Consider the following 26,989-nt stretch of genomic DNA (forward strand, 5'->3'; position numbering starts at 1 on the left):
CAGACATGATCCTAACCATACTGTGCAGAACTTAGTGGTAGACTGATACTAAAATGGCACTGGAAAAGAGTATACACTTCCATCATCATAGCTACATTATTTGAGGATACTTATACCTCTAAAAATTGGGTTATAGTGGTATCGTGTGTCTTTAAATAGAGGAATAAGATTGCATTGTGAGGGGAATGCAATGTACTTGCATTTAACCAAGAAACTAACCTGCCCCATAAAAATACCACATCATTGTCTGCACTAATTATTCTATGGCAAAATTGGTGTATTATCCAAGTTATAAACCTGTCTCATTAAGTTAGTGTTTGAACTCATAGTATTGCCAACTCTCTCAGCTTTCAAGTCACCCAACTAATTTTGGATTGGTTTATTTTTTTTGTTTAAACCTTTTTCAGAGTAACATAATGCAGCCACAGGGCTGTAGCTAGCAAGAGGTTGTCTGCTAGTGCGAGCACCCTTAGCAGAGGTGGCTACCTCTAGACGCTGCTTTGACAGAGGCTGAATTTGTGGCCATGGACAGCATGACTTTAATACAGGTGTACTGTACCAAACTGGAACATCTTGATGGCCATGGAGTAGGAGGAACACCAAAGCCCTGGTGGAAGTTGTGTTCAGAGGCATAATGACACAGGGCAGGAATCAGATTTGTGGCCTTCAGGAAAACAGGAGGCAAAGAGAGGCAGAGAACATGCAGATGAATTTTAAAGGGTTGCAGCTAACAACTTTCTGACAAAGTGGCTCAGTAATGGCACGAAACAGATGCCCCTTTGTAGCCATCCACTGTTATTCATGTTGCCATCCATCTTAGTGGTATGTGGGGTTTGTCTTCTGCAGTTTGTAGGGCTGGCCAGGCAGGCAGGGTTCTGTGTGGTAGTTCAGTTCCTGAGGAAGCACCAGCTCTTCTCTGTCTCCCTAGGTTTCCTCATCCCCCTCTACCTCTGGCATAAGAAGGGGGAAGGGGGACATACTGAAAAGGTCCCAAGCTGTGGATAGGGACAGGGAGAATAGGAAGAGAGGGCAACTGAACTATAAGAACAAGTACTCTTAGTTACTGGTATTCTTAAAAATAATTTTACAGACTATTGCAGACTGCTGATACACTTTTCTAGCGAAGAAAATAAATCTTTTAATGGAGAAAGGATTACTGTTTTTTTCAGAGTTTTGGATGTGTAAGAATTGATTACTTAAATACCCAACTAAATATGGTGATTGAAGTTTTTTCTGCATGGATTATGACTTTATCCATTAATGAGAAAGGTGATATAAGCAGTCTTGCAAGAAAAAAATCTTTATAGCTCACTCACATATGTGTTTGAAACATCACCACAAACAAGATGTATAACTAGTAAGAGAGCTTAAATGAAAACAGAAAATGGTGGTCAGGTATAAAAGGGATGGATAATGTTAAATCACAAGTGTCTAGCATTTCCTCTTACAAAGGTGGCACAGCACAAGTGAATGTTGTGTTTGAATGGCTTGGAGACTTTCCTGATGTTGCCTTTTCCACCTGAAATTACTGTACAAAATTTGACAGAAATATACGTTCAGAAATTTTAAAGACCACTAAAACTGTCTTTACAGGTGGCTTGGGTTATTACTTACATCTTAATTTGTGGTTCTGCTTTCTAGGGTTTGACAATGCAAGTACTGAATTTTCATACTACAAATTAATTTAATTGCTGTCTTTGTTATATCCAACCTTGCTTTCAAAATCAGTTCTGCACTGAAGTTCTAAGTGAAGACTTGGTGGCTGAAGTACATTAAAATCAGTGGCAAGCCTGGTTTAAAGGCAGTGGGTAAAAATTGAAGAATTGCTTATGTTTCTTCAGGGTGATGACTGCTTTTTTCCTGTGTGTATCTAGCAGTATCATTCCAATATGGATTTTGCCTTTACTCATATTAACTAGCATTTAAAATGAAAATAAGTAAATGTGAAGAGATACAAACTGCAGTACATCTGAGAAAGAAAGAAAAGAAAGAAATGGATGGAGCCATTTCAGAGATTACATGGTGACCAAGAGAACAACAACAAAGTTAAAGCTTCCTTCTGCACTTCAGTAGATGAAGTACTATTAATCTTATCAACACTTCTGTATGTGGTCAGGCCTGTAAAAGGGTTTGAAATGGAATGGAAAAAACCACTGGAAGTTGGATGAATGTCTGGGTATAACACACATATACATGAGGAACACCTGGCTCTGTGTGCCCATAGAGACCACTGCCTGCATGATGGGGTTAAAGTCTAATCAGAGCAGACCTGAGCTGCATGGAGTCTGCCTCCTCCTCACCCCTCCACACCATGCTGATGTTTCATGTTTTCTGTACTCTGCAGTCTTGCTTAACCGTCTCAAAGTCCAGCTTGTTCATCCTTATCTAATCAGAGGTATTGTTTATTAAGTGGTTTGTTTTCCTCATTCACCTACAGCCCTCACTCCCATTACAGAGAGCCTGGCCTTTAACCCCACTGAAAGAAATCACTTGTATTACTGGCCTTACAGCAGTGTCTGCAGACATGTACATCAGGGAGGGTATGGAGGGTGTTGGGCTGAGCAGACTCAGGCCCAGAAAGAGCAGTGAGAGGATTGAACAGAGGTGGTTTGCTTGCTCTTCGTTCTTTGCATTTGAAAGTTGAATTGCAACAAACACTATTGGCTTGGAGTGAAAAACAGGCAAGCACATAACATTACTGTTATCAAATGCCAGTTTTTTCATAGCAATTTCATAAACAGTGGGCATAGAAAACAGGGATACAACTTTTAATCAGGCTGCCAGTGGCAACATTTCTGGGCCGTACAAAACAGCTGTAAGAGGACATGAAGATAAATGCAGTAATGACACTGGTCTCTCGGCTCTTCTGTTGACATTTTGTTTTTAAAAAAGCAAATAAGCAAACAACTGGCTGCTATAATGGGAGACACTTAACTATTTATTACCTGTTTATCTAAGCAGCACATACAGCCAAAAAAAAGCACACTTAGGTGCTGCATGTTAACATTGGCATACAGTTTGCAAAATACAAACTATAACACATGTCTGAGGTGGACCAGTTTGCTGAAAAGACCATGGTAGATGTGGTTTCTGCACTACTGGCCCAAACACTGGACACCATATGGCAGAAATTCAAAGAGAAAGTTGGCACTGAAGACTACATAGCTGGCCAGAGGCTTACTAACAGAGCAAGAAAATATAACACCACTTTTCTCTGCCAACATTTAAAAATCACCAGTCATTACAATGCTGGCAATACGGCATTCATAGCTTGCTATGCAGAACAAAGTCTTGGAAATGGACACAGATACTGCTCTTAGTCTTTAGGTACATGAATAAACTGGCTGATTGGGTGCATTCTTTCAAACCATGAGCTGTCAGGACAGTTTGTGGAAATGAAGTTACTCTAGCAACAGAGACACATGCAGTGAAGAAGCACAGACTATGGAGTACCTAATTCCATGTGCATTTTTGGCAAATGCATGTTTTAGTGAAGATTACTCAGAACCACATGTTGGGCCCTACCATCTGCTGAATTCAGATACATCTATAAAGCTGGTGTGGAAATACACAAAAACCCTCTTAACTTTGGGAGAAAAACTGACAGTGCTTCTGTAACTACAATTGTGTATCACAAAAAATTAGGGTTTTTTTGGTGAAACATGTAGTCTTTCAATACAAGAGTATACTAAGTTTAAATTCCAGCACTTAGAGCTTGATTTTATCTCAGGTCCCTATTAAAATGCCTCAGTACTTGATTGCAGAAGGGCCTGAGCAACCTGGCCTAGCAAGATATGGTTTGAGTGGGGAATTGGACCAGATACCTTCAAAGGTTCTTTTCAACCTGAAGTGTTGTAGGAGCCACATCATTATATCCATGCAGATGCATGAACACACAACTATCTTTCTCTTAGTCAAATATAGTAAGAAAAGAGATAGATCTGCCAGTCAGGGAAATGAACAGTGGCATGCAGAAAGAAGAGACTAACAGTTTGAATAGAAAGGTGGTTTATTTGGTAGAAAGTTTGTTAAATATCCTCAGAAAAAAAGTAATTCACCCTGCATCCAGCCAAATTGCTGTTGAAATACCCAGTCTAGCTCCTCACAACTAGAGGAAGGCTTTTTCCTTCCCTCTTCAAATGCCTTCTCACCAACATTGATACCTACTGCAGTTAGAAAATCCTCTTGGGCTTCTAATCTCAGAGACCTATCAATTTATGCTTTCTGTTCTTTCTGCCAGAATCTGCCAGAATTGGACATGCCTTGGAAACAAAGGCAGTTTTTGTTTAATTGAGTAACTTCCCCTGAATTGTCTTGGACAATAATGCCTTCAGTCCTGCTGTCTGGCCCTGAAACTTCTGGTTCAAGCAGCAGTTGCTGCATTGAAATGTAGTCTCCAAACCACTAGGAATGAACCAACACTCACAGAAATTCGTGGTTTTGTTTCTAAATAGTCACTAAGTTTGTTTTAATGTGAATAAAACCAAACTCTTAAGGCTGCATTTCAAGGAATTGATGCTAGGCCTTGAACTTCTGTAGCCTGAGATATGGCAACTCAGCTCTGCTCCCCTGGTAGAGAAGAGAGGGAAAAGGCTTGTGTGATTGAAGCTCCATTTTTAGCCCCAACTGTGGAACAAAATCCAACAAGAATTAAGAATTCATAGTAACCTCCTCACTTTCTGTTCCAAGGACGAAGTACACACCTCTGACTTGTCATTTCTAATAGAATATGTGGCATAGAAAATGGAAACAAAAATCCATCAACTTGTGAAAGTTCAGAGGCAGCAGAACGAACACTTGCCTGAGATGCCACATTGGCATGGTGGGCACTGAACAAGTACCTGAGAAAGCCCCCACCAGACTCAGTAAAAGCACCTCTGTTCTAAAGGGGAATGGGGCACTTAAGGAAATTATTCCAGAAGAACCTGAAAAATACATTAATCTGCTTCTTGCATAAAGGAGTTAATTCTGAATAGTTTTATCTGAAACACTCACTGGCAGGTTCAAGTTCTATGCCCTCTGCATACTGCTTGGTTTCCAAGTCAAATTGTTTTGTCTCTTACACTCTGAAAATTGTCTTCTAGTTTAGAAGGGATGCCTCAAATTCATGTTAATTTTCAGCTATGAAGCTCAGTGAAATTATTGACCATCCCTGGGCTTCTAGGACAACAAATAAAGCACTACTCGGCAAACAAGGAAAATAACTTTGAGACAAATGGATAAATCATTTCCCACATCAAAACATTTATTAACTGGATACAGTTAGTTGGTTTCTTTCTCTTCCTTCCTCCTTTTTCCTTTCCCTGTTCCATTTACTGTACCTTGCTGTGAGATTTTCTTTGCAAAAATGAGCATGAATGGACCCTCATGAAAAGAACAGGACATTGCCCTGGATTTGTATAGTACGAAGACAGAAAAAGAGTGAAAAGAAAGCACACCATGCTGAAACATTCACTGCTGAAGATTCATAAACAAGCTGGCACTTAGTGGAATAAATATACAATGATGCTCAAATCCTGCCATCCTAACCATATTATAGTAAAGCCTGAGAGTGGTAAAACCCACCTGCCACTGTGTGACCACTCCAGTATCTTTGGGGTTTTCAGCAGCTGGGAATAAATTGTGGTCCTGGTTGTGCAACTTTTCCTGTGTCCTCCGACGGGAGAGGTGCTTTGCCTTTGGAATGACATGGAATCTACACATAATTTTCACTTGCATCTGATTTTCAAAGGTCTTCTAAAAGTATCCCAACTGACTACTAAGAAAGCAAAGCACTACTCTGTGTTGTGAAGCCATTTCTCAGCTAACTTGCATTATGCATTTGTGTTGTGTGATACCCATGGCACACTGGCAGCTGGAGGTTTGCAACTTTCTTTGGTTTCATCTCTCAGGAGTTTTATGTCTTTCACATCTGTAACCAGACTTGTTAAGAGCTTAAGGCATAGATCACCTGCGAGAGACTGGGGGAAAGAAAATTCAAAGTAGAGCTCTTGCTTTACCAAAACCAAAAAACCAAACAACCCCCATTGACCAAAACTTGACAAAAATATTGTACTGGGTTCATTCAAATGTTAGGAATATGGTTTCAAAAATAGTTCAATCAACTCCACATACAAGTGAATTTGATTCAAAGGCCACTACAGTTTAGGTGGGCTTCTCATTAGACATACAGTTTAGTGCCAGTTTTGATTTGGAGATCTCTGTCACCTACATGTTTCTATATTTAACTGTGCCCACAACTGTGGTAAAAGAACCTATCCCAAATGTCTAAGAACCAGAGCACATTAAGTTAATGAGTCAGTATCGGAGAGGCCCCATGATGTATTGTGCTATTGCTGCTTGTTTTTCATGAACAGCTAGATTTGTTTCTTACGGGTATTTTACTTGCTGCCAAGAGCAGTGAACGAACCACTTAGGCTGAGCTGTGAACTGCAGCTCCAAAATGGAATGAGGATCCTGCACAACAGCAGCACATGATCTAATCTTTCCTTTGCCTCTGTGCTGACAGAAGTCAAGGTAAACTCATGTTGAATGTCTAAGTCCAATCAGTAACTGATAAGGCCTCTTCTAATGACCTGGATCCACTACAATTAGTGATGATACCAACCAACACAGCAGTCATCCTATGTTGTTTATAATGTCTGTAATGTATCAAAGAAAACATGCATGTGTAACCTGGCTGTTTAACATCAAGGGCTATTAATCTTTTCCTGTATTGACCTTCAGAGGTGACCTTCAAAACTGCAGAGGCTTTGTTTTTAAGAGCCTCTGTTCCAAGAAAATGGAGTGGGAAGTGTGGAGGCATAGATAGGATCTGTAGGGGGAGACAGTAACAAATGGATCTAGGCAAAATATGTAGGAGAGTTGACACAAATCCCTGCTGCTTTTGAAGGGTCTGCTCAAAACCATAGCTTTGAAACAGAGATCAGACCTTTGTAAGGATGGGAAAATAAGGGCTTTTCCTCCTTGCTAGTTTGAATTTGAAATGCTGACTTTGCCCAGTGTTGATTCCTATTGCCCTAAGATAAGGACTTCTGTAAACAATGTAAAGGACAGTAGGCAGTATAGCTGTTTATATTGGTGTGAGAGCTTTTCCCCAAGAATGATTAAGGAGAGTAGACAGTTCATACCCTCAGCCGGAATCCTCCACTCCCCTCCCATATGGTGCATGGTGATTAGTTCCAAGTATATATTAAATATAGTCTGCATGTACATAAGTTTATTTTTTAAGATACTTTTTTTTTTTTTAAAAGATATTCTTTGTTCACCTGGAGGTACAAGCAAGATGCCCCATGCAGGCAGCACATCGTCTGAATGTACACACTCTGCTCTGTGGCAGGTTCTCTGGGCTTTGTGTCTGGAAAGGCATGTACAGATCACAGCAGTTTTGGGTTGTTGTTTAGCCGAAGGCTGGAATACATTCCCACATGCCTGACCAGGTTGGGTTCCACCACATAGGCATTCTCCCCCTTTGTATGCAGCAGTGAGTAAAGGGCAATATCCTTAGCAAAACCCTGGCGGCAGTGCAGACCCCTCAGGTAACCTAAGGCACGGTGGGCAGACGGAGCAGAGAAAAGCATGGCAGGCGTGCAGCACTCCGTGACCGGCACGATATTATACAGTGTGGGGGCCAGCCGGCGCAGCTCCAGCATGTAATGCCGTCCCACTAGCTCTGACAAAGCCATACTGTACAAAGCAAAGAACAAGACAATGGGCCAACTAAGGCTGGAGCGCCCAGTTGCCCAGGAGTACACCCAGCTCAGCACAGGCCCCATAAACATGCCCAGACCTAGCCACTCAAGGATTCTCATGGGTTCAGGGTTGAAGTAGCGCTGAAGCCTCTCAGGATGGTAAAGCTTGAAGTAGAGTGCATCTCTGAGGTATGGTTTGGAAAACCGGGCCAACAAGAGATGCTGCAACACAGCAAATATCTCCTCCTCTGGCACAGCATCATCTTCCACTATAAGGATGTACTCTGGGTTGTATGCCAGCAGTGACTGCTCAAGGCAGAAGACATAGTCCTGCTTCTCCTTCTCAAACTGGTTCGCTCTGGGGTCAGCCTTCTCGCCAGCTTTGTCCCGACTGATCAGAGGAAAGAAGCTGCTCAGCAGCTTGACATCCTGATGGCTACTGGGGTCTGACTCCACATTACAGAGGAGGAGGCGGTGGCTCTGGCAACGCGCACCACATTTCTGGAGGAGGTAGTGGAAGCGGGAGGCCACTTGCAAGACATAGTGGAAATCATTCTGCCTCTGCACAGTGATGATGGTGACCAGCAGCAAGGGCTGAAAGGTGTCACTGCCAGATGCCTCAGAGGCATTTTGCATCTGCAGCTTCTCAAAGTAATGGAGGGCAGCCTGGCCCTCCTGCTGGTTCTGCTCCAGGAACTCCTGGCTCATGGGGTTCAGGTGCCAGCGCCGCAAATAGAAGTAAGAGTGGAGGAGCCGGTGGCAAATCAAAGGTGCAAGCACACCAAATGTCACCACAGTCAGTGTGAAGAGATGGATAAAAGGACTGGACCAACGGCACCACCGTCCACAGAGCTGCCAGGCTTGGTGTAACATGGCTGCTGCAGAAGGAGGGCACTCCTGCTCTACTCATGCCCTTGTTCCTTCACTTCCAGTGCATCCTCCCTGGATTGCAAGGTATCAGTGGGGCAGCTGCTGCCAAACCTGCATAATTTGTCCAAGCCTAGACAGGAAAAAAAAAAGATTATTAACCAAATAGGAACTGTCAGGGTGGGACGACCATGATTTGAGAAAATGGAAAGCTAAGGGCTAATCACTGAGTAAGCCAAAGTAAAAGGCTCCTGAGAAGTCCCTTGTATATCACAGAACTGTCATGTGAGGTGAAGGAAATATGAGCCAAACTAATTTTCCAAGCAAAGTGCCCCTAAGGCCTTTTCAGCATGTAGAAACTCTGATCTGACTTAGCCAGACAGGACTTTTTGTATTTGTTAATGCTTCGAATACATAACAAATAGGCAACATGGATGCAGGATGTGTCAAAACTCTTTCTGTTAAAGGCAGAGAACTTACATACCACTACCTGGTCACAGTGACATAGTATGACCTGGGTCATAACCAAGAACCAAAGCCAGACCTCTCATATCCTAGCCTAGCACATATTTGAGACAAACTTTTATCTCTGTGGAATGACACATGCTTCCCTTCTGTTCCTCACACACTTCCAAATGCATGCTTTTCCACTTTACTCCCCACAGTGTGAAGCAAGATAACAAAGATACCAATTTACTTCACTAAGGGCATGTGTATGCTAAGTGTACTGTGTGTGTGTCTGTCTCTCTCAGATGTCTCCTCCTCTCTAGACCCTGTGAAATACACAGTCACAGCAACATTAACAAGTTGCAATCGAGCCATTAATTTAAAGGTTTGTAACTTAAAATTGTCTTTAATTTAAAACTGGATTTTTATTTTTTTTTTGTATACACACACTTTAAGCAAACATCCACCTTCACAAAAATTAGGTTTTGCCATATTTGGCTTTTCTGTTCTGCTTTTCTGGGCTGCTGTGAACACCTAACAGCTTGGCTGTCAGAAGCTGTCAAAATCAGGGCAATAAGGCTGTTCAGATGAATTCTCTTGTGCCAGTAATTTCCCTTTTTGATCTTCTGTTTGACTACCCCTTTTATTTTCCATTCCCTCTCTTCATGAACAGAGTTATTCATGCTCCTCCAGCTGCCTGACTGTACACCATTCAGTGGAGTTTCTCCCATTTTTAACCTGCCTTCACCAAGTTCTGATCATTAAATGGTGCTCCCAGACCAAAATGTCATGCTTGTTTTCTTATCTGCACTGTCTGAGGCAGCCTAAGCAATGATGTGTGGATGGAAAGAAACTAGGGCCGTGGCTTTTCTTCTGTTAGAAGAATGGACCACGTATAACAAATGACTCAGAGGGTCATCACTGAGCAGGGTCTAATTCTGGGACTACTCAAACCACCCCTGGATAGACTGTGACATCAGTGTCGTGCTATATTATGATTCACAAAACCACAAGATTTCAAAAGATTTAATATAATTAAATAGAGACAACACATTTACACACCAAGGCATAAGAATCTGCAGCATATTCCCATATAGCTTTTTTTTTTTCCTTCTGATTGTGCAATCCTGTTTCACAGACACTGCATTGTGTTGCATCAGTGGACCCTGTAAGGGCTTTAAAGGTGATAGCTGCATGTCAGCTGCCAGATCCACGCCGTGATGATTCAGGACATGAAGACCTGAAATCCATCAGATGCAAAGACCTGGCATTTAAATGCATTTAAAAACCAGGGCTGTCCCTCTTATTTTCTGTTAGCCAGTTACAAACATTAAGGGAACACACCAATGCAGAATCGTATTCTATAGCTCACAATGACATACTTTTGAGCCTTCTCTTGATGCGAGTCGCATTGTTGGCACCGTCGCTAAGTCAGCCTCCAAAGCGAGGGCACAGCGGGAAAAGGAGATGAAGAAAAGCCAAGAGGTAGTTCAGTTCTCGGTGAGTAAAGAAACTCACTTTCCCTGCGGTGAGCGCTGTAGTTCTCGGGATATACACTGAAGCGTTAATAACCCCCGCCGAGCAAGAAGCCTCCGCCCTCATGGCGCCGTCTAGTGAAAAGGGAGAAACGGCTGTCATGTCTTCCTCGCAGCAGCAGCTGAGCGGTGGGGGCGGCACCCTCAAGAGACAATCAAAGGGATGCTTGCCGGGGGTTTTGCTCTCCTGCAGCCCGTGTTCCAGGTCAGGCTCACAGGCACCATGCGCGGGTACCTCGCAGGCCCCTGCGGGGGGACGCCCGTGACCTCGCCGCTGCCGGCCGCTCTCAGCCGGCCCTGCCCGCGGGGAAATCTGTGCTGGGACCCCACCTGCCGGTGCCCCCGCTCCTAGCACGCAGCAGGGTAGGTAAGGCGGTGCAGATAAGCACCACCCGCTCGGGGAGGCATCGCCTGGCTTCATACAAGAAAGTCACAAACTCTGAAAAAGCACATCGGACTGGAGGCCAGCCATGCAGGTCAGTCTCACATCCACATGCGTTTCTGACTCACCCTGGCATTACCTCGTCAGTGAACAACTCAAGATCTTAGAGCTCTTACTCTGATTTTGCAACTCAGAACAGCTAAAGGAAAACCACCACCAAACAGGCACTTTTGCCTCTTTCCACATCTTCCTCTGCTGCCTGGGCTGTTAGCACTCACATTGACTGACAGACACACCATTATCAGTTTATTTGCAGAGGAAAAGACTATTTTCCTTGGGTAGCGGAATAACCAGATAGACAAAAAAAAAAATGCTCAGGAGCATACTGAAGTGGGTTGAATGCTCCAGTTGATGCCAAAAACAAGCTGAAGGATCCAAAAAAGAGAAGAGATGCTGCTCTCCTCCCCACTTCTTGGGTGTAACACTGGGAACCCAAGAGTTCCACATAGAGATAGAAATATCTTGCTTATACAGAGATAAAGTTTGATCTTATCTTTACAGAGTTTCTTGTCAGGCTGTTTTCTGTCCATTAGGATGGTTCTGACTTCACAGAAGCTGTTCTGGTTTTAGAAGCTGTTGGTACTGTCACTTTCACTTTTTTCCCCCTTTTTGGGGGGAGGGGGGAATCTTGTTTGTTCTTCTTTCAGTGGCACTTCTGACAGAACAAGGAAGTTTAAGAAAAGCAAGAATCAGAATTGGAATTTATAATACTTTAAAACCACCTGCATTAATTCAGAATAGTAACTACTTTGCAACCATATAAATACTTGCTGTGGAGGCCACTTTTATGTATGTTCCATGTAGAACTGAGCCATTGCTTAAATGTGTTTACAAGCTATGGTGATGTAAAGCTATATATTTGCCTTGTTTCTTTTCTTAGATCCTTATGACAAAGATTCCTTCCACAAGTATCTGGTTCCAAATCTTATGTTCCCATATTCATTAGTCCCCTAATTATTCGGCTGAATTACACTGTTCAGGAAAAAGTTACCTCTGCACACATTGAAGAAGAGTAGAAAAATTATTAACATCCTCATTAGGGTTCAGAATATGGCCTGCTATGCTAGTGCTTTAAAGGAGCAAGTTCACTTTCTGTCTGCTCCAAACTCCTCTCCACAGAGGTATTCCTACAGGTAGGCACTCCAGGAACAAAGCTTCCTACATGTTTCAAAGCTGCAAAATTTTAGGAGGCTTCTGGAGAGCTAATGTAAGAGAGGGCATCTGTCTTCTACTGCTGTTCTGTGAAAAAAGGCCGTAATTATTCCTTCATGATTTCAATATTAAATGATTCCTTTTTGTCTAACTACACTTCTTAGCAGTGTCAACAGGAAAAGCCATTCCTTTCCCAACGTAAAAACAGCTGGATTAAGTCACGTGGTCAGAAGCCATAGCATGATCTCTGCATGAAACAAAGGCAGGCTCTCGGAAAATGTCATGGGAAGGCAAGCTGTTAGAGTCCCCACCTCAGCCATAATAATGGTAGCCAGTAATGATGTTCACACAATCTGCAGTTTTGCCTTGTGTGTTGATTCTATAGTGGCATCCCAATTTGAAACCTTTGTGCAAAAAACACTCCTACACCCCAACCTAGCATTGTGCAAACAAGCGGCAACCTCATGACCAAGCATCTCTGGCACAGACAATAGCTTTGTCTTGGCTGCGATACTGTTAGTGCGCCAGCAAACAGTCCTGCTTGAATCTGAGGAAACTGATGCAAGCTTCACAAAGTCATAAAGACCCATATAGATCTCCTCCTGTTTCATATATGCATGCACACAGCTGACTGTTGTGTACAGATATCCTCAGCTTCAAAACCTACCTCCCTACCATGAGTTGATCCCTATTACTGGACCAGATGGCCAGCTTTTCTCATCCGCAATTCCCCTTGTTTTCTGACAGCTTTTAGTAGGTCGGGTGCCAGATAATACTTCTGCAATGTGTTCAGGCTTGCCTTGAAAACTGCAGTGTCTAGTAGAAGCCAAGCAGTCACAGATCTGACCATTATACTTTGATGCCAAACTGGGAGTTGGGCTCCCTAGAAAATACAAACCATCCTGGCAAAAGCTGTGTTTCTAAAAACATTCAGCAGAGTCTTTATGGCAAGAACTCAGTAGTTGGTCTTTCTTTGTATTTTACTAGCAGGTACCAAATACATCTTACCTCTTCTACTTCAAGCACTGCTTAAAGAAGTTGTCATTATGTTGTTTCCAGACAATGAATGTCCAATAAGCCAGGCTGTTTCATTTAACTTTCACCTAAAGTGCTACCTGCTACAGCAAAGACCAGGGCTGGTGGTATGCATTTGATTTCTCAGTTCTCTTAGAACTTTTAATTTTTGTTTCTTATAGTCTATGTATTAAAGGCATACAACACTGTTATGGTCCAACAGATTAATGATAACCTGAAGCATAAAAGAAGTGGAGGGGGAAGTGGAGTGGGTCTGGACTTGGCCCTTTGAAGGGCTTACATGGTGTAAGATGGAGACATCAATGGCACAGCCATTTGTTTTGATCTGCCACTCCTCAGAGCCTGTCAATGAACACAGAAATTTCTGTTCAAGGAGATGGAATTTAAGCACTATTAGAAAAGTGAAATGTCATGTATACAGAAGGAGTAACCCTGTCCATTTAGGAAAAAACAGGAACCGCAGAACTGCATCCTTCATGTAAATTTACTGATAGGCTGGCCTGCTTTTCTCATTTAAATGTAGTTAATTTTTAAAGGTTGTTCACAGAAATCCAGTGAACAGTTTGAAAGCTATGGAAGCAAGAGGCAAGGTACACGGATGTGGCAGCCGGAAGATCCTGCCCCCATTTCCCTTGAACTAAGAGGGTAAAACTATGCCACTAGTGAAGCAGGCTATGAACTGAACATATACCAATTACAGTTATTTCCCCAGTTCTGTGTTGCTTCTCTTGTGTATTAATTTTCCTCTGGCACATAAATCTGAAGGGATCCCATTTTTCAACACCTGCTGACCTGGGTGCCTCTCTGCTATGAAATGTCATGGGAAAGAAATGCCCCGTCCTGTTGCTATCAAGCAGTAAGGTCAGTATTCACATGAAGTGGAAGTGGAAAGCAGCCTGCAGAAGAGAGTTCTGCAAGATTAATAGCTCAACACAGAGACTTAAGGTAAGGAGTTTTGTGAGGACCTGTAATTTGAAGATGATGCCAAAGGTCTACATGGCTTTCAAATTAATTATGCAATCTGTATCTGTCTGAATTTACATTTTCTTTTGTGCCAGAGGTTAAAAAAAGGGCACATTTTTAGAGAATTTGGTAATGATCTGTGTAAGAACTGCTGTGTATTCACACAGAGATCTGCAAAGTCTTAAATGTGGCTTTTGGTTTGAGCTCACTTGTGCTTTAGTATAAAAATTAAATCCCTATTTGTTAAAAAAATGAAAATTGTATTAGACAAAGCTGCTGCTAATAATGGCACCAGCTATCACCTTTTGCTGTCTGCTCTTGGAATCTCAGAGCTAAATGTGCACTGACTCATCAGAGATGCTACAGATAATCTGTATTTTAGCTCCCTGTGTCACAGTCTTTTGCTAAAATAAGACAAGGGCCCCTGCATGCAAGACACAGTACACAAATACGGAAAGATGCAGTTTCTGCCTTAGTGTTGCTTAGTTTGAAAATACAAAAGATAGGATGGAATCTGTTTTTCCCAGATAGGTAATGTATCAGCCTGGTTTTTTATAGTTTAACCATACTGGTAATCCACACAGGCAAATTATTTAGAATAGCTATTCAAAAAACAGCTACTAAATGTGGTATGCTGAAGTAATTGCAACTCTTTTCAAATTAAAGCAATCTGAACAGATGAGGAAGACGAAATCTTGGTCTTGGAGAAGTCTGTCCAGAAGGAGCTATTTCAGAGCAGGAGGAGTGAAGTATCCCACCGTAGCTACTGTGGAATAGTTCTTCTGTCCTAGCACTTCTATTCAGTCTCTATACACAACTGTGCCCTTGGGGCTTGCTAGGAAACCAGCCATTTCACAGCCTGTGAAAGAGCAATGTGCAGATTAAATTAGGTCCCCGAGTGCCTGTGGTTTGGGAATGTGCCAGGTGCACCCCTTCTAACTTAGTGAAGCAACACTTCGATCCAGGCATCACCCACAAACCAGCCCTGCTGTGCAAACTGTGCAAGGCCACTGTCTTCTCAGGAACTAAGGAGTCTAGACCATGCCTTAGGAGGAGCTAACAGCACTGTGCTAGCCGGGGCTGGAAGTAGAGCAACCTAGAACTGCTACAGCTGCACCCCTGCACACGCGCCAAAGGGGGGCTGACTACGAGTCAATCCTTTACACTACAGGTATCTGGAGCACTCTGAGCTCTCTTGTGTGGCAGTGGGCTTCATGGCGATGGTCTCTCCTTGAGCAGGAATGCCTCTGAAGTTTACTCCTCAAGGCCGAGAGACCGCTTACCCAGCATCTGATATCTATAGTGAGGTAAGCACATTTCATATTAGGCCTAAGAGTATATTGTATGCTAGTGATAATTATATATCCAGCTATAGCTTAAGTCTTAGAAGTGTAGTAAGTAGCAGGCTGTTTGACTGTCATCTAATCATCATTTAAATCATTGTTGAAATCATCAATTAGATTGTCGTTCAATTACCATTTCATGCCAGCTTAATTTTCAATTATTGTTAATTCATTGTTAAATCACTGCTTAATTATAATTCAATTACTGTTTAATCTTTATAATTATTACCATTTGATAATCGTTTAATAATTAATAAAATATTTTAGTTAACCCCACAGTGATGACTGACTTCTTTTAATACTTCACCTGTGACAACAGAGCAGGGGGTGTGGGTGTATGAATGGCGGGATAGAGGAATAAAAGGGAAGAAGTGTCATGATGGCTGCTAACACAGAAAATGTTGCAGCTTTACTGTTGTTCATTTTTGACTGCAAAGAATAATACACATTAATAAGGAAGTAAGATACTATTTTTGTGACCAAAGGCCTCTGATGATAAGGCTGTAAGCTTCCTGTTGGGATAGGTTTATGTAACAATAAAAATCGAGACCTATACCAGACAATAACCAGAATATCATGACTCTAACTGCTGCGCAAAAGAAAAGATGTTTAGCCATATTGATGAACAGCATACCTCTTTTAAGAGACACTGTCTACTCATGTTAAATAGTACTACTGACTTTTTCTCTGTATTCACCACTTGTGTCTGAGGAATACAGAGTCTCCCTTGCCTGCAACATATGAAATGGACTATTTATCCTGCATAGAAAGGCACAGTAAATGGGATGTCCTGGTTCTGGGGGATGCTGGTGATCTCTTTGAGCCCCAAGGGAAGAAAATGGGATAAATACTGTCGCTGAAAATAGTCTGTTATATAATTAGTATTGCCCTTGTTGGACGAACAAGAAAGCAGCAGATTTCACATGTGTAGGAGTGTATTCCTCCTGGGGTTTGTGCTTGCAAATGCATGCCGAACCTGGTGTGCCTTTATGGCAGCCCACTGGTTGCACATAAAATTATTTTCTCAGTGCCTGTACGAGAACAGGCCGGCCTATGAACCTGCAGCGCACGCCGGTATAGTTTCATATTTTACTGCACCATCAGCACAGCTGCAAATTTCCTACACAGACAACGATTTTGTGCTCCTCTCTCCCTTTGGGAGAGCTGCCAGGTAGCACAAGGTGACCCTTCAAGCACTGGGATTAACAGCAGTTACCTTAGTGATGATGGTCAGAGAGGAGAGGGCGTTAGATATGCAAAGCTGATCCTCCTCGACCCCTGCCCTCCTTGCAGAGCAGCCGACACACTGGTGTTATTTCAGCGTGTCCAGCTCTCAGAGTTCTGACCACAGAAATTCTGGCCAGGGACTCCTCTGGGTGGCATCAAGCACAAAGCAGGAGCTGGCTGGGGTTTCTTTTTGTTTCCTTAAGAGTTCCACTCACCTCCCCTAACGGAGGGGCCGTTCCCTTCGGCCCAGCCAGGCTCTGGCCACCCTCTTTTCTGCTTGTCACCATGTACGGTCACATCCTCAGAGCAGGCACACAGAACACTTTCCTGTTCCCTGCAGGCTTTCCGCTTCCCTCCTCGCTCGGGTGCCTCAGCCACGGCCGCCAAGCCCCGCTGGCTCCCGGAACACATGCCCTTCCTCGCCGCCAGTGCCCCGGTGCCTCCCCTCGCCCACCGCCCCGCACGGCAGGCGAGGCAGAAACGCCAGCAGCCCCCTCCCGCCGGGTCAGGGTGCCCCCCCTCCGCAGGGAAGGGCGCACAGCCCGCCCGGGACAGCCCCGCCACGCGCGGATTTCCCGCCCCCTCGGCACCCCGGAGCGCCCCGCAGCCGGGCAGCGCCGGCGGCACCGCGGGTCCCCACGGCCGCCGGCGGTTGGGGCCGGGGGTGCTCCATGCAGCTCCGCTTTCTGCTTTACCTTGCCGCTCTGCCTGCTGCTCACTTCTCTCCAGCAAATTTTTCTCCTCCCTCTCGGGCAGTGAGGGTGGGATTAAAGGCATAAAAGCCTAAACATGTGACTACGCCGGCACGGAGATGCTCGGAAGGAGGGGAAGGGGAGCTGTCAGGAGTGGGAAACCGAGAACCAGAGAGGGGTGAGGTCTGTGAAAACAAGTTAGGAAGCAGGAGAATTGTTCGCGCTCCAGAAGGACTCCCATCTCGGGGCAGAGTCCGCAGTGCAGCCGGAGCCCCTTATTCCAGCTCTGTGGTTCCCGAATTTTCATCAGGACTGGTGAAACGCCAGCCACGGCTGTGCTGCAGAGCCCGGTGGTCCTTTACAGCTGCAGAAAGCTCCCAAAGCCTTTACCGAGCCAGGATTTCAAAGTGTACTCCACGCATGTGTCAGGTGTATTTATCGGCTCCCATGGCCACGCCTTTGCGGCACTGCCCCGGCTTGCTTTCTGCGTGGCTCCCATCCCTCCCTTGTCGGTAGCCGGTGCAGTTTCTGGGCTGCAGCTCTGCATTCCGTTTCAGCTGTTCATCAGCTGTCCAAATCAAGACGCCTTACTGCATGGAGAAAAAGATTGCTCCCTACGTACTCAAGTGGAAAGTCAGTGCTTCAGAGTGGCCGGCAGAATGTTTAACGTACATGTCACGCATGCTATGTAAAAATGCTAAGCTTTCACTGTATTAATCTGTAATTAGTTCATTACAGATGTAATCATTGAAGTGGGGAGGTTCATCAGCTACACCAAAATATGTATCAGCCTGTTCAGGGTCCAAAAATACCATCAAACTGACCCAAGAGTACCTCTGACCTGTGTTCATTTCCCCTCCTCCTTTTCTCTGTCTTCCATTTCCGTGTTCTTCCGCACATGTACTTTTTGGCCCTGATACAATAATACTTCATTATATAAATTGTTTCTAACTACAGTTATCTGAAACACGCTTCAGAGGAAGTCTTCTGTCTTTCATTGTAAGAACTACTTAGTTCTCAGCATGCAGCTCTAGAAAAAGTGTATGTATTTCAGGTAAATTATTTTCAGGCTCTGACCTCTCTTTTAGGAAAAATTTGGGGGAAAAAAAAACAATTAAAAAAGAAAAAAATCCCTTATGCTGTTTCAGTAAACCACCATGTTCTGTTCGGCACAGCTAGAATTTTGCTAGAGCTCAGTCCTATAAACAGAAGCTTGTAGCATGTTACATGTTTTTAGTTTTAACATACAAAATTGTATTATTCCCTCTAATAAGCATTATGAACAAAGGAACTCAGTTATGCATGTCTGTGGTCCTTACTTCTTACAACTGGGAAAAGCTATCCCTCAGCTGAGGCTTATTGCAAAGACAACATGGATAAAGGGGAGAAAACCCCAGAGGAACGGTAATGCTCATAACGATAACATAGTCAAGCACTACATTTGGGTTCCTTGAGTGACTTGCTCTCCCAGCAGAAGAAGAGGCATGCTGGAAAGTCCACAGGCTTAGCTAGATGCATGTTACTTACTCTTGAAAATAACATTCAGTAGAAGTTTCTCAGGTGACTTCCTTTCCAAAATCCCTCTTTGCTGACCACTTCTTTTTCTACCAGTTTTTAATGACAGTGATTCATAATTGACCTTCCACTTAAATGCTCTCATGCCTGCAAACACTGATGCACTGGAAGCACAATAGATCCTGGAATAGAACAAAGGCAAAAGGGTATATAAGAGGATACAAGGTGGGAAAGAGATTATAGATTCTTGGGAGGTCCATTAGCATGTTCTTCTCAGGATCAGAGTTGCAGAATTTGTGAGAAACAAACTGGGTTTTTTTCCGCTTCTCTGTCAGCATGTGCGTGGGAGAGTGACTACTGAGACATCAGCAGAAACACATGTCACATTGCATCCAGTATTATTGCCTTCCAGATGGGGTTTCAGCCAGCAGAACAATTTGGTGGTAATAAATTAACAGGAATGGACCAGAAGGCCTTTTCTTCAGGAACTGATATTTAGGTAACTAATTTTGTGAGCAGCCTTTCTGCACAGTTTTCTCTGCTCCCATGTAGCTTACACGCCTGCTTTTCAGGGAACACTTGACTTTCCTCCTTAAACACTTACTTCTAGAACAGCTTCTGTTAAACCTGAAAGACTGAGAAAAGTCACAAGTGATTTTGGGGCCATGGCAGAGTTTAAACAGTCTGTCATCCCTGACTACTCGTTCTTATCACAGTGCTGTCTTCCACTGTGTGCCAGCATAAGGGAGATGGATCTGGCTGAAAAATAAACGTTTTCATATGATGGATTATTTCTTAGCTGGCTTACTTCATCTTCTCAGTTCTCCACACCAGATGACTATGTCAGCAAGCAGGGAGGGGTCTAGAAAGCAGGGATGAACATGTGGGCACACCACCACTCATGCAGTAACCTAACTGCAACCTGAAATGCTCAGAAGAAATAGTTACTTCTGAAGTTATTCAGCCTGTACAGTAACAGTACAATACTTTATAATCAGAAAAAACCCTGTGGTGAGAATCATATCTAAGTAGGGGAGGTTCAGGTCAGCCATTCAGATCCGAGTATTTCCTGCTGCCAAAGCAGCCTTCCCCTCTGCCATCCACTGAACACAGCTCCCACAGCACTGAGCATTGTGCAAGGGAATGGAGGTAATGTTTTCTTTTGCTTCGCTCGAGATCAGGTACAGCTCCTGCTTTTCATGAACATGAGTGTTAGAAGCAGGACAAGGTAGGCGGGTGATGTTTAGATGCTTACACAATATGGAAAGCCGCAGAGCAGAAATTCATAGTCCTAGGGGCTGCTGAATTGAGAAGCCTGGTTTCTGCAAAGTTGTCATTTGTGCCTTATTCATTACTGTCAAAATATCCTTAGCTCCTGTCTGACATTCCTTGCCTCCTCCCGATTCCTTAGCTTCCCTCCCACCCAGCAGTCTTACAGCTTCATGCTTTCACAAAAAAGCAAGGGTGTGAGGATTAATTTTGAGCTACATATACCGATTATCTGTGGGAAACCTCGGCTGGTCCAAGGGATCGGAATGCAAGCTTAACATTAACCTTCAGCAGATACCCGTGTATCCATGAGGAGTCTGGAATGTCCTGGGAAGAGCCGAGTTAAGATTAAGGAACTGCTAGATGCACAAGTAGAAGAAGTGTATCAAAGATATAGCAAAGAAAAGGTCATCCAGTCATGAACTAGTGGTCTTTGAGTGAACCAATCATGTATGGATACACATTCTTAAGAAAGATATAAAAAGGCTTGCGAGAACAACAAACGACCTTTTGGTCTTTTGGCTTTTGTGCACAATTCCTTGTGTGGCGTGTCCGCCTCAGCAGTGTCACCTGGTGACCCAGACATGATCACAGCAATGGCACTGCACAGGCGGCGGGTGGACCGCGGGGACGGAGCCCTGCACAGCAGAGCAGCGGGCAGAGCTGCTGGAGCCGGCTTTGGAAGGGACACCTGGACAAGGTGAGCTACTGGGAACATGGGTACTTCATTTAGTAAGGAAGAGACTACGATCATTGCTATGTGCAGAATGATTTTGCAAAAATGAGGAGTTAAGTTGGAGGAGTTATTGCAAAAAATGCTCCTATGAAGTAAAGAACAAGGATATGGGGCAAATACCGTAACTTCTTTTAGTGTTTCTGTTTGGAAAGAGTTAGGCGATAAATTGTTTGACTGTGCCACACTGGGGGGCAAAGAGCTGCAGCACTTTTAACGATGTGGCATCTGCTGTATGAAACTCTGAAGGACTTCAAAGCACAGTGAGATCAGGCAGAGAGCACTGCCTCTGCTTCTAATACCACGCAAAGTTTTGTGCTCCCCGTGCCACTTCCTTCAGAGGAACAGACTCAGGGGAATGTACAAATTATGGACACTAAGGAGACAATGGGGAATGTAATGTCAAAAGGAGAAAAGACTGTTGATTCCAGAGTATACCCTAAAACCCATGAGCCACAAAGGACGGTGAAGCTTTGGAAGGACTCTATGATGAGATGTACACAAAATGCTCTTTGGAAGCTCGTGATAGAACTTATAAAACACCTGCAGAGCTGTTAAGTGAGCTGGAACCAGTGCTCTCAGTTGACATCAACAATTGAGCTCCAGCTGAGCCATCGGCTCCACCATCTCCTCCTTCAGATGAAGGAAAAATTAAGTATCCCCCACTCCTAGATGAAGGACATGATGGTTGGGATAATCTGATGAATAGGGGTGGGGAGAAAAAGAATGAGCACGGCCAGAAAGTGGAACAACAATCGGAGAAACCTCTTGGGGGTCCCTCTTGTAGAAAGACGTTGCAGTCATGGGATTTGCCTCCTGCACATATTACTGTTTGTCCACATAATCCTCTATCTTTTTGGCAGAAGGTAAAAGCATGGGCTTCGCAGGAAGGGAATTGGGATTTATCTGAGGCGACAGACACCCCAATGTCAGAGCCCACTGCTGATCCTTCTATGGCAATGGCATTTCCCATTGTGAGGGGGGACCCAGTGCAAGGGATAATGGATGAGCACAAAATGTATTCATGGAAGGTAATCCAAGATTTGCAAAAATGTGTGGCACAATATGGTCCAAATTCTCCAGCGACTATGCAATTAATTAGACTATTAACTATGGAAGAAATGACACCTTATGATATTGCTATGTTAATGCAGATAATGTTTCAACCAGAGCAATGTGCTTTTTTAAAATGATGTGGTCGCAGAAGGCTGATGCCCAAGCACTTAAAAATTTACAGTTTCCGCAAGATGATGTGCACTTTGGTAAAGGTTTGGATATGCTAACAGGAACAGAACATTTTCTAATCCACAACATCAGGCACAGTGGCATCTGTTGCTTTTAGCACAGGTTAAGGCTGTGGGTATTGAAGCACTAATATGAGCAGCTGAATTAGCTGAACCTAAAGCCAAATATACCACGATTCGACAGGGAGCTAGAGAACCGTTTCTGCAGTTTCAAAAAGTTGCAAGCTGCAGTGGAAAGACAAGTATTTGACGGGAATTTAAGAACTATGTTAGTAACTCAGTTTGCGAGAGACAGTGCAAATGCCAATTGCCAAAAAATTATTGAGGCGTTGCCAGGGGACTCCACCCTGGACACGATGATACAGGCTTGTGCCAGAGTGGGATCTGTAGAGCATAAAATGGTGGCCCTGGACACGGCCATGGCTGCTTTGAAAACAAAAGACCAGAAATGCTTTAGTTGCGGCCAGTGTGGGCACATTAAAGTAGCATGTTCTAATAAAAGTAAAAAGGGTGTCATGGCTGCAGCGGCAGGAGCAGCAGTGGTTACATGTCATAAATGTGGAAAAAAACAGTCATTTTGCAAAGCAGTGTCGGTCTAAATTTCACTTAAATGGTCAGCCCTTGCCACAGGGAAACAGAAAGAAAAGCAGGAGGGGGCGTGCGCAGACACAAGTGCCTGCCACATCAGCAAACAATCCATTTCTCAGCTATCCTCAAACACGTGCCTTCATGACCGGTTATCTGGGAAAACCAGGGGATCAGCTGGCATGGATGTATCTGCTGCCAACATGCATATAATATGCACATAACAATGCACAGGGTACGTAAAGTCCCCTTGGATGCTTGGGGACCTATTGGGAAAGGACTAAGTGCATTATTAATTGGACAGTCAAGTGCTACTGTACAAGGATTTATGGTACATGCAGGAGTCATTGATGCTCACTGTGAGGGACAAATCTATGCTATGGTCTCAACACCCACTCCACCTGTTATGGCAGAGAAAGGCACTCATATTGCTCAACTTGTACCTTTCATGAGTTATGTTCCTAGGACTGAAAGGTCACCCGGGGCACTGGAGGGTTTGGATCCACTGGACAACCGCAAGTGTTTTGGATGCAAACACTGTCTGACAGTTGGGCACAAATGCTGTGTGCACTGTCTACAGATCAGCCATCACCAGCGTTGCTGAAGGTAATTAGACTATTGGATACAAGTGCACATGTCACTATTATTTCTCAGTGAGACTAGACTTCCTCTTGGCCTGTAGTCTCCACCACCCAAGCAGTTGCAGGCCTGGGAGGAATCGCCAACGGTCTCATAGCAGTGAAACCAGTACTTATCACCAACCCAGAAGGACAAAAGGCTACTGTTTGACCTTATGTGGCTGTGGCCCCTCTAAATTTACAGGGAAGAGACTGTCACAGTGGGGGGTTCAGATAACTATGGATTTTCAGTAGGGGTCACTGTGCTGCAGGGTGTGAAAAGACCCTATATGGCTTTGAAATGGTTAACGGAAAAGCCGGTCTGGGTGGATCAGTGGCCCCTCGATTATGAAAAACTTGTAGCCCTGTGAAATTTGGTAGCAGAACAATTAGCTGCAGGTCATATGAACCATCTCATAGCCCATGGAACACCCCAGCGTTTGTAATTAAGAAAAGGAAAATGCCAATTACTGCATGATTTGCACCGGATCAGTGAGGTGATGGCAACAATGGGAGCACTACAACCAGGATTGCCCTCACCTACAATGATCCCCATGCTATGGGAAATTGTCGTGATGGACCTAAAGGATTGTCTTTTTACAATTCCATTAGATGTGGATGATATGGAAAACTTTGCTTTTACAGTTCCATCAATTAATCATGCTGAACCAACACAAAGGTATCACTGGAAAGTGCTTCCGCAAGGAATGAAAAATTCACCCACCATTTGTCAATGGTTTGTTGCTCAGGCTTTGAGCCCAATTAGGGAAAAATATTCAGCAGGGTACTGTTATCATTATATGGATGATATCCTTTTGGCTGCTCCAACATCTCAAGTGTTATCAGCAATGGAATCCAAGACACTAGTTTCACTGGAACAATATGACCTAGTAGTGGCACCAGAGAAGGTACAATGCACCCAGCCATGGCTTTTATTTAGGCATGAAGGTGCTCGACCAAACTGTGCAGCCACAAGCAATCCAGTTAATGATGGAGGTGAAAACCTCTATTTTGCAGATACATTATTAAATACTGTTCTGTGGTGTCTTCTAGCTAAGCTGCACACAACTGAAAATGACAGAAACACACTTAAAGTAGTCCAGTTCTTTTTAGAGAGTACTGCGCACGGGCACATGTGCAAAGCCTTTCTATGCTTCCTTTGCTTCTCTGATCAAATCATTATGTAGGGCTGTTCACAGCAAAAAAAAAAAAAACCAAATAAAAAAAACCAACAGTGTGAGCTAGCATGGTGATGTGTTAAATGATGGCCGAATTTCAGAAGGATCACACTTAGAAAAACTCAGAAAAATGGATGTATCCCTACCAGTTCAGTTGTATATGCTGTGGTGATCTAGCTTCCTCCCAGTCCTGCTCCAACACTGACTTGCAGGCCAAGCATTTCATAAAGGGACAAAGTCAAGTAGCTATCCAAACTATCTGTTAAAAATACATCGGCTCTCCGTTCCTTGCTCTGTGTTGCAACGTAGAAGAATAGTCTGGTACAGTGTACTTTTTGCAGGTGCTAAAAAAATAGAATGGGGTGAAGAGGCAAAATGCAAGATTTCCAAACTGAGGGTCAGGCAGCAGTCCTGGGACTGTTGGAAAGCTTTTAATTTTCCCTTGCAGAATGGAGTAAAGTTATTTTGTATGGTTGCGGGGCCAATTTCACTAACAAATTCTGCGTCTGTGTGAGAAGCACAGATCATTAGTAATTTCTCTGCTCTCTTTCACTGCATATTTTAGGTGTGTACTTCTTAAAGGTCAGCTGCTGGCATGAGAGAAATGGCCTTTCTAGCTGGGAAGTTTTCATTGTACAAAGACTCCCAGTAAACTTGTATCAAAAAATGTCTATTTTAAACCTGCTTCAAATCTCTAAGGGACAGCAATCCTTAAAATTTAAGAGGTTTTAAGTAGGTTCAGCTGAATGGTCTTTGGAAGTGAGAGCAGCAAAATAAGGGTTAACCTTTTTTCATTCTACATAGTAGTGTCTGTACAGGATGCAACACAGAGATGAAAATGGTTCACTTTTAGTTCATATTTTTAATTCATTCAAATTAATGATTTTGAATGTTTCAGTTTAGACAAGTCCTGGGAGGCCAACTAGGGGGCCTTGGGCATTCAAGAAGGACATAAAAGTCCATGCCTAGTCCATGACCTAAAAGGATAACCAGCTATAATTACTAGAGCTACATTGGCTAGTATAAAGATGAGAGTGATTTATCTCGAGTTAAGTTTGTAAATTATGTGATTTTCACTGCTGAGTAATCAATACTTTCTGATAAATCTCGTTTTCCTTTTCTAGTCTCATAGTGCAACAGTATAGAGCTTACCAAGACACAAAGCAATTTCTGAAGAGTAGCTCTTTAAAATTTAAGCACATCTACTGGTATGGATAGCAGACATAGGCTCATTTTCAGGGAACTCTTTATAGCACTGTTGCCAGAATCATTTGCACAGAGGAACTCTTCACACACAGAGAGCAAGTTAAGCAGGTATGCTGCCCGTCAACAAAAACAGAAAACACTCAAGCTCCTGCTCCATTTTCTGGGCTTTTTATTTCTCATAATCATTATTGCAACCGGCCAGTGGGGCAGCACGGCAATAGCTAGTAATCCCTGTTGAGACTTCTCAGTCTGGATTACTCACTGACTGGAGTTTTTCATTCCTTCTTTCTTTAGATCTTCTGCCATGATGTTCTGGGTGTTAAGAGTGAGCAAGAGAGTGACAGCACACTTATCTTCCCTACGGTCTTGACTTCTAATTGAGCTGCTTCCAGTATTTACCTTTTTGTAAATCTCCTGGCTGTCTGGTTCTTCAGGTGCTTCCAGTGTGACTGGTGTGGGTGAAAAGTCTTCGGCTTACTACAGAAGATCTTATCTAGGATTTACTGAGCTGTGCAAAGGCTACTGTTGCAACTAGATAGTTATATCACATGCAAAGCTTATATTTGGGAAAAGCAAGCGGGGGTGGGGGTGGGGGTGGGGGGGTGGAGGGTGGTGAGGAGCTGTTTCTAAAGTTACCAAACAGGAAGGGGAAGTAGGTAAGGCATGTTTTACAGACTCATTTCCGTTAATAAAATTCACGTAATCATCGTTTGCATTCACACTTACATTCTCCATTTAGCTTACAGCACCAAGTGTTTCTCTACAAAAGGAAGACAACTAGGGAAGCAACATGACAAAACAAAGTAAGTGAGCATTTCTGTGCAGAATATAAAATCCACCTAAACATTTCTATTCAAGTCAGTTCTGGTCAGACGACAATGAAATTTCATTCCTACAACTGGACAAAATATAATTTGTATCTCCCGTCCCAGGTGTGTGTAGTAAGTATTCTAGTATGCTGTAAGATGAACTTAATCAATTTTAGTTAAAAGTAGTACAATTTATTTTTACCGTAGAGCAAGAACCCACTAGTCCAAATGCTTTGGCTACAGTTTTAGGTGTGTTCATTGTCTTTAGGCAGCTTTCTGTCAAGAAAATTATACCACCTTAAATAATATAAACAGCAATTGTTGGATATATCAAGGATGCTGTAGAGTGATACATTTCTGTGTCATCTGATGTATACACTGCATTGGGTTGATATTAGGTACAGTTCCCTGATGTTATTAAATACAGTTCCACTGGTGT

The 26,989-nt window shown here is 43.4% G+C and overlaps 1 protein-coding gene across 3 annotated transcripts; it reads right to left on the reverse strand.

Annotated features, from left to right (window-relative positions):
* Positions 1 to 2,912: 2,912 nt before the first annotated feature.
* Positions 2,913 to 17,805, reverse strand: PGAP4 (post-GPI attachment to proteins GalNAc transferase 4). 3 transcript variants are annotated; one of them, XM_040579675.1, is made up of 2 exons: positions 17,398 to 17,805; positions 2,913 to 8,691 (listed from the first exon to the last, which is right to left on the reverse strand). In XM_040579675.1, exon 2 carries the CDS (start codon positions 8,562 to 8,564, stop codon positions 7,377 to 7,379), a length of 1,188 nt encoding a protein of 395 aa, XP_040435609.1. In that variant the 5' UTR covers positions 8,565 to 8,691; positions 17,398 to 17,805; the 3' UTR covers positions 2,913 to 7,376. The 3 variants fall into 3 exon arrangements, with proteins under 3 accessions (XP_040435609.1, XP_040435610.1, XP_040435611.1); XM_040579676.1 differs by lacking the exon at positions 17,398 to 17,805 and adding an exon at positions 16,918 to 17,390; XM_040579677.1 differs by lacking the exon at positions 17,398 to 17,805 and adding an exon at positions 10,388 to 12,356.
* Between the last annotated feature and the right edge of the window lie 9,184 nt (positions 17,806 to 26,989).

This window comes from Falco naumanni, chromosome Z, assembly GCF_017639655.2.
Source record: "Falco naumanni isolate bFalNau1 chromosome Z, bFalNau1.pat, whole genome shotgun sequence".
NCBI lineage: Eukaryota > Metazoa > Chordata > Aves > Falconiformes > Falconidae > Falco > Falco naumanni.

What these genes read in the sequence shown, in the direction of transcription:
- PGAP4 (XM_040579675.1), bottom strand. Translation starts at nt 8,564, where the DNA reads ATGTTACACCAAGCCTGGCAGCTCTGTGGACGGTGGTGCCGTTGGTCC.